The 7,422-nt window shown below is 46.5% G+C and overlaps 1 protein-coding gene across 1 annotated transcript; it reads left to right on the top strand.

The window, feature by feature from the left end:
- Positions 1-2,307: 2,307 nt before the first annotated feature.
- LOC121530293 lies at positions 2,308-4,969 on the top strand. The gene is made up of 3 exons (XM_041819174.1): positions 2,308-2,336; positions 2,812-3,536; positions 4,881-4,969. Exons 1-3 carry the CDS (start codon positions 2,308-2,310, stop codon positions 4,967-4,969), a joined length of 843 nt encoding a protein of 280 aa, XP_041675108.1.
- Positions 4,970-7,422: the final 2,453 nt, after the last annotated feature.

The following is a 7,422-nucleotide window of genomic DNA, read 5'->3' as shown; positions in this document are numbered from 1 at the left end:
TAACCTTTCCTCACTACCTGCAATGTTTTCCCATGTCTATTGATTTTTCCATACTCTTGGCTCTGCCCCTACCCTCCAACCTTTAAACTTAAAAAAAATTTAGCCAATTGAAATGTATAAAGATCTATAAAAGAACAAACAGCTATGGATTGTAAGTCCGGTTGTCTGAGCCACCAAGTTGCACAAAATAACTTAAGGAATTAGGTCCGCAGCTAACTGTAGTATTCCGCTCAACCAAACGGGTTGTGCGCACGTTCTGTGGTGGAATTACAGCCTTCAGAGGGCTTCAAAATGAAAACCAACATCTGTTCACCAAGGCCAGAATGGTGCCATGACAATGTAGTTTAAAAAATCTGTACTTGGTTGCCAAACAAACTAGTCTTGAAAATTTTACCAGGGATATCACCCCTTTATCTTTTTCGGAAAAAGTCTCGCGAGACATAAAAAGACCTGCCCGGTACCACCACAGCCATTTCAATTTTAGAAGTAGAATTCAGGAATATCGCAACAGGTTCTCAGGATATCGCCGAAGAGCTCAACAATCTTTGGTCAAACTATTTCACTGACGTAACTTTTCAGCCGAATACGTACACCAAAAAGAAGCCTACTTATCGCAGTCCTATTTTCCGACAGCTCTGTCGTCACCTGAAATGCTTAGAAAAAAACATCACATTAGCCAAAATCGAACATGCATTCAAAGGGTAAAACCCCAGGGGATGACCGGTTATCCTACCCAATGCTTAAAGAAATGCCACTCTCTCTTAAAACCAGGCTTTTAGAAATATATAATCCCATTTTTAGCTCCGGAAAATACCCACGTAGTTGGAGATCAGCCACTATCATGCCAAATCCCAAAGCAATTAAACCTCCGGCCGAAATGTACAGTTACCGCACAACCACCCTCCTTTCCTGGTTATGAAAAAAAATGGAAATAATAATTTCCCGCCGACTTATGTGGGTTATCACTCGAAATAACCTGATCTCGCAAAACCAAGTTGCATTTAAACAAAAGTATAGCACTATGGACGCCTTGTTGCGTATTTACCACTTCGCGTCTAACGCTCTTTCCACGAAAAATCGCTTCTCTATATTAGCGTCTCTATAACGGCATACAGCAAGGCTCCCCCCTTTTAGTAGTTCTTTTTATTATCGCTTTTGATAAACTCAATTGTATTTTAAGTAGACATATAGACATTCAACTCTAAATTTAGGCAGATGACGCTATCCTTTTTTCCAAATAAAAAAATTTAAATATTGTTAAATATAAATTTGTTGATGTATTAAGTGAAATAGATTCCTGGGGAGCGTCCCTAGCCATTGAAATATATAATCTACTCCATATTTGCCGCAAACACAGATGTTCTCTTTCCCGCCACAACAACGCCAATCTGAGTAGTGTGCAGAAGTTGCACTTCCTCAAGGAGTCGCTGCCGAGGGACGGCGATAATGACATCCTTCAGATGCAGCTCACGGAAGGGAACTATTCGGTGGCTTGGGGATTGATGATCAAGAGGTACAACAATCCTCGCCTCGTTTTCGCCCACCACATGAATGCCATCTACGCGTTGCCTAGGCTACAGAAGGACAACACAGAGTTAATACGGTCGATGCTAAGCACGGTCAATGTTTGTCTGGCTGTATTCCGCCGCGTTCAAGCCTTGGACGGGGCATCGCAGCACTGGCTGGCACACTACGTAGCATCGAGGCTACCAAAGAAGACCCACAACGCTTGGGAGCACCATCAGGGAGTTGTTTCCACAGTTCCATCCTACAGAGAGTTGGAGTCATTTTTAAACGATCGGCTGGTTGTAATGGATGCGATTGAGAACCGAGGCTCGTCGTTCGACTCCGCTGCTGGCCCAGGATCTTCAGACCCTTCCAAACGAGTGCGAGTGCACAGTGCACAGGAGCACGCTAGGCGCCCTAGCGGCGCCTGTTACCACTGCGGCGGCGACCTGCGTCGTTGCTCAACGTTTTTGGCCCTAGACTGCTACCAGAGGAAGGACATAGTAAGCAGGGCTAAATTTTGCATCAATTGTCTAAGTAAGGCACATGCCCTTTCGCGCTGCACGAGTAATAAAGGCTGTCAAGTTTGTGGGCAGCGTCATCACACATTGTTGCATTTTCCTGCTTTGGCTCATAGCCAGTCGCCGAGCGGTGTGCCGCCGCATCATGTGGCGCCGACTCCTAGTGCACCTGCAGACAGGGAGAGCGTATCTCAACAGCGCAGGCAGCCAACGACAGACCAGAACCCCGGCGCATCTTACGAATGCTATTCAGCAACGTCGTCGGATCTGACTTTGAGATATGTCCTTCTCGCCACTGCTCGTATCACTGTGCGTAACCCGGTCAACGGACTGCGCGCTGTCATAAACGCCCTGGTCGACCAAGGATCGGAGGCAACCAATGTCTCGGAGCACGTGATACAGTCCTTGCATCTGAAGCGATCTGGCACCCGAATATCTATTTTTGGGATGGGTCTTGGGGGCGGTCGTCGGTGCAAATATACAGTCAATTTTGAAATCCGTAGTAATGTTAACCCTGACTTTTTAGTAGACGTTAATTTCGCGTATGTCAATTCGGTTACTTCCTGTCTTCCTTGTCGGAGCTTCACGCCTCAGCGTTGGAACCGAATACGAGGGCTCCTGCTGGCGGATCCGTGCTTCTCACGATAGCAGCGAATTGACCTCATCTTGGGTGTGGACCTGTTGGCGCAAATCATGTTGCCGAACACCAGGATCGGGCTGCCCGGCGAGCCTATAGCTCAGAGCACTCACCTTGGGTGGATCCTATCTGGTTTGGCGGACGGAGTGCGGGAAGCGACTCCGGTACGGTGTCATCGGGTGCTCTGGACACCGAGGCATTGCTCAAGCGTTTCGGTGAGGGTGGAGGCCGTTTCCGGACCGTTCTTTTAATATCGGAGGGGGACCTCTGGTGCGAAGCCTTCTTTCAGAAGACACATATTCGGCTATCGGATGGCCGGTACGTGGTACGGTTGCCCTTCAAAACTTACATGGATCCAACTATGTTTCTGGAAAGATCGCATCAGATGGCGCTGAATAGGTTCTTGCAGTTGGAACGGCGTCTGTCCAGCACTCCGGAGCGGTGGATCAAATATAGCGAGGAGATCGAGGAGTACCTTGCCCTCAAGCAGATAGCGCCGTCGGTGGGCAGTGAAAGCAGTTTGCTGATGCGTACTTCGACGGGTAGGCATGTGGCTTCCTGCGTGCTGCCGCATCATGCGGTCTTTAAGAAGGAGCCGCAGTCCCTTAAGCAAAGAATCGTTTTTGACGCCTCCGCAAGGACTAGCAACGGAAGATCTCTAAACGACGTGTTGTGGACTGGGCCTGCCCTTCAGAACAACATGTCGCACGCCATACTGAATTGGCGGAAATATCGTTTCGTTTTTACAGCGGATACCCAGAAGATGTATTGTTGTAAAGATGTTCATCCGGAAGACGCCCAATACCAGCGGACTTTATGGCGGGCGATGGATGAGTCCATCAGCGTTTTCGCGTTGTCAACGTCAACCTTTGGTACGGCGTCTGCACCATTCACGACCATCATGGTCATCCAGCAGTTGGCGAAGGACGAGCGTCGTTCGTTTCCCAAGGCGGAAGAGGTGTCACGTTGGAGGAGGCAAGGGATAAGCGGACACAAGTATCGGGGGCGATAAAATCCGCGTGCCTGGAGTTGAGGAAATGGTCTAGCAACGAGTCCAGTCTCTTGCTCCCGATTCCTGCGGAGCATCAGTGCAGCCGGACTCCTTTAAACTGGGACACTACGGATCCTATCAAGGCGTTAGGGATGCATTGGCTCCCGAATAAGGACTGTTTTAAATTTCAGATCGATTTTGAGATTCCAGCTAGGTTCACGAAAAGGATGATTCTATCGAGCATAGCTACGCTGTTTAATCCACTGGGTCTCATCGCACCAGTCATCATCGTGGGAAATCTGATCTTAAAGGAGGTAACCATGGCAAAGAAAGAGCATGCGGATGGCACTCAGTCGGCAATGGAGTGGTACGACGAGGTTCTGGACGCCCTCGTAAAACGGTGGCAAACGTTTCGGGACGGGTTGCTGAGGATCGACGACATAAGCATAGACCGATGGATTCATTATTCCCCTGGATGTATAGTGTCAGCTCAGCTTGGTGGAAGACGTTCGTGGACAACAGGGTCGCGTTCTATTCTGGATCATTCTTCGCCCTCGCAATGGAGGCATGTGGGCGCGGCTGAGAATCCAGCGGACTGTGCGGCGTGAACTGTCTCGGGTGATTGAAGGGCTTTGGCTTATGGTGGCGAGACGCTGCAGTGGACTGGCCTTCTATGAAGTCCGAGCAGGTCGACTGGCACGAGTGCAGGCCAACGTGCCGCACTAGAGGCACAGCCCACTTCCGGCGATCGTTGGCAGATTTTCTACTTTCAGCCGGGCTGTATGAGTCACGGCCTATGCGTTGCGGTTCAGGCACAATGCTGTCTTTGACTTTGCTTTAGGGGCTATAGTGCGCATTGTGCAGCGGGAATAATTCCCAATAGATTTGGCTGCAGTAAGAGATAGTAAACGGCTACCTGCGCGAAGTCAGCTTTTGAGCTTGTCGCCGATCTTGTCGGAAGGCATCCTGCAAGTGAGGGGGCGACTACGGCATTCTAACTTGCCATATGACCGCCGGCATCCGAAAATACTCCCAAGTTCCCATCATTTCAGCCCTCCGCTTCGGGTCAGTTCATGGGAGACTTGCCGATTCATCGAGGGCACCCCCCTAGTCGTCCATTCATTGCAACGGGAGTTGACTATAGAACTCAAGGCAGCAAGGTTGACTACGGTGCTTATAAGCATAGAAGCATGTCTAAACTCGCGGCCGCTTTGTCCTCTTACAGCGAACGCAGACGACCTAGAGGTGCTCACGCAGGCTCATTTCTTGATTGGTGTTCAGACGAACACGACTATGTTTATATTAGACATGTAAAGGCTGCGGATGTTTAGGTAATAAAATCTACATCTGTACCAAATTGCTGCGGCCTGGCAGCGCCCACTTGAGCCTGACACAACGCGGTGCCAAAAGCACTTGGCATGTAATCTGACCTCTTGCGACCGGTCACAGTATGTTTAAAGATAAGTGCGATCGGGGTATCCGAGATATCTTCTATCGCACTTAGAACCTTTTCCCACGATCGGGGATGTGCCGATCGTCGAGCTAAGCCACGGATACGTTGGTTCCATTTGTCACGCTTAAAACCAAGCAAGGCCGGTTGAAGCGTGCGGTGTCGAAACTCTGTCCACTGCCGATCCGGTCATAAGCGCCCTCACATACACACCTCAATTATAATTTATTTCTTGCGCACACTTCCTGTTTTCTTTCCCATACTAGATTCTACCCCACAACCAGGATGGACCGGACAAGCGAAGGTTTCTCATGCTAGGTCTAGCATTGGCGGGCGGCATGTTAAGTTTGCTGCTTGTCCCAGTGCTGGAAGCTGGGAGCGAGGAGCGGAGAGCAATCAGCTCAGGACGATGCGTGGGAGCGAAAACGAAAGCTTTTGCAAGGACTCTAAATTTTTTTCCATTAAACTTGGTCATGTTAAATTTATGGAAAATTGTATAAAATCGGTTATTACTGGTTTAATTGCTAATATTTGATATTTATATGTTCAGTTTCAAATTAGCAAATTTGCTTGATGGGCCGACAATGTCGAATTGATAAAGGACTTTTAAGACAAGACAGATTTAAAATAGGTGCTGATCGACCATACTCATTTAACTATCATCGAACTTTTGACGATAAGTCGATGGACCACTGCTGCCATAGCATCGCCATTTATATATAGCAGTTAAAATAGTATTGTTATCATTTAATAATTTCTGCTCTTTAAAGCCTTGCGGACATGGCTCAATCGACTTCGCTATTGATCGTGATCAAGAATATATATATGTCGGCGGAAAGGGTATGTTTTCCATCTTGATGCTTTTATTGATTTTCGCAGCTGCACAGCGAGTTCCGTTTGGTTCGAATACCCAAGCTCAACTGACTCTTGCATACGCGCTCACGTCATAAACTTACTCAAGTCGAGCGTATACAGCCATCTCTGTCTTACTCAAGACTCTTGGTATCTTACTATCGAACCTCACTCAGCAGCAGAGCGTCTCTGCCTCTGCTGCCGTGCATTCGCTCAATATCAATGAGTAAAGCAGAAGCAGGGAATTCCCCGAATTCCCAAATTACCAGAATGCTACATTTACTGGGAATCACACTGCGACACGCACCTTCCATCGTGCCGTCTCTATCTTCGCGTATTAGCTCATTATTCGGCAAAGCTCTTAAGAATTCATGGGAGTATTTGTAAGTTCGCTTACTTGTTAAGGACTTTAACAGATATCTATCTCCATCTAGTATTTTGACAATCTCAAACGGCCCTTTAAATTTAGGGTCAAGCTTAGTTTGATGACGCTCCTCATTCTTAATCAATACGTGATCGCCTAAACTATGTTTAATAATTTTCGCCTTATTACTATCAAACCTGCGCTTATCATATCGTGCGCCGTCTTCCATATTTTGTTTGGCTTGTTTTCTTAGATTTTCTCTGTCTATTTTGTCATCAACTTTTTCATCTATTGGTAGTAAGCCAAAAGGTCTAGCTTCCTTACCAATTAACAATTCTAATGGGCTAAACTTAGTTACTCTATTCGCCGTACAATTCATTGCCAATTGCACCTCGGCCAACGCATCCTGCCACGATCTCTGACCGGTTTCCACAGCCGTCAACATACTTTTGAGTGTACTCATTACTCGCTCGACCTGACCATTGGCCCTACTCGCACCGGTGTCAATTAAATGCAAATTAATTTTTTGAGAGGAACAAAACTCACGAAAATCTGAACTTGCAAAACAACGACCTTGATCCGCTATAATTCGGGTAGGCAAGCCAAATAAGGAAACAAGTGATCTTACGGCCTTAACACAACTTTCCGTATCTATTTTCAAAGTGTGGTAAAAATAAACAAATTTTGTAAATGCGTCTATTAAGACAATAACGTATTCTTTTAAGTCATTTTTACCACTCAATTTTCCTGTTATTCCAATATGTACCGTGTGCCACGGTATATCTATTTTGGGAATAGAATGTAACTCTGCCTGCACTTTACCTACGGGTGGCTTCGATAGTTTACAAGTGATACAGTTCTCTACGAACCGACGAACATATTTTGAAACCAATAATAGCTATAAACCTTATCTAATGTCTTTTCCCATCCCAAATGCATTATTGATTCGTGGTTATGATTGATAATTGCCCATCTAAATGACCTTGGAATTACCGGTAGACATTTAGTTTTACCATTTCGCTGTATTTTCCTATGCAAAATACATTTTCGTAATTCATAGGTTTTATCTAAATTATCTGGTAATTCATTATTTCTTAATTT

This window comes from Drosophila eugracilis, unplaced genomic scaffold (assembly GCF_018153835.1).
Source record: "Drosophila eugracilis isolate 14026-0451.02 unplaced genomic scaffold, ASM1815383v1 contig_1264, whole genome shotgun sequence".
Lineage (NCBI taxonomy): Eukaryota > Metazoa > Arthropoda > Insecta > Diptera > Drosophilidae > Drosophila > Drosophila eugracilis.
This window is presented reverse-complemented; position numbering and strand designations above follow the sequence as displayed.

Coding starts and splice junctions, on each gene's coding strand:
- LOC121530293 (XM_041819174.1), top strand. CDS start 2,308: ATGTCCTTCTCGCCACTGCTCGTATCACT. Junction 2,337..2,811: donor TCGCCACTGCTCGTATCACT/GTGCGTAACCCG, acceptor TGGCGGACGGAG/TGCGGGAAGCGACTCCGGTA. Junction 3,537..4,880: donor GTTGTCAACGTCAACCTTTG/GTACGGCGTCTG, acceptor GTCCTCTTACAG/CGAACGCAGACGACCTAGAG.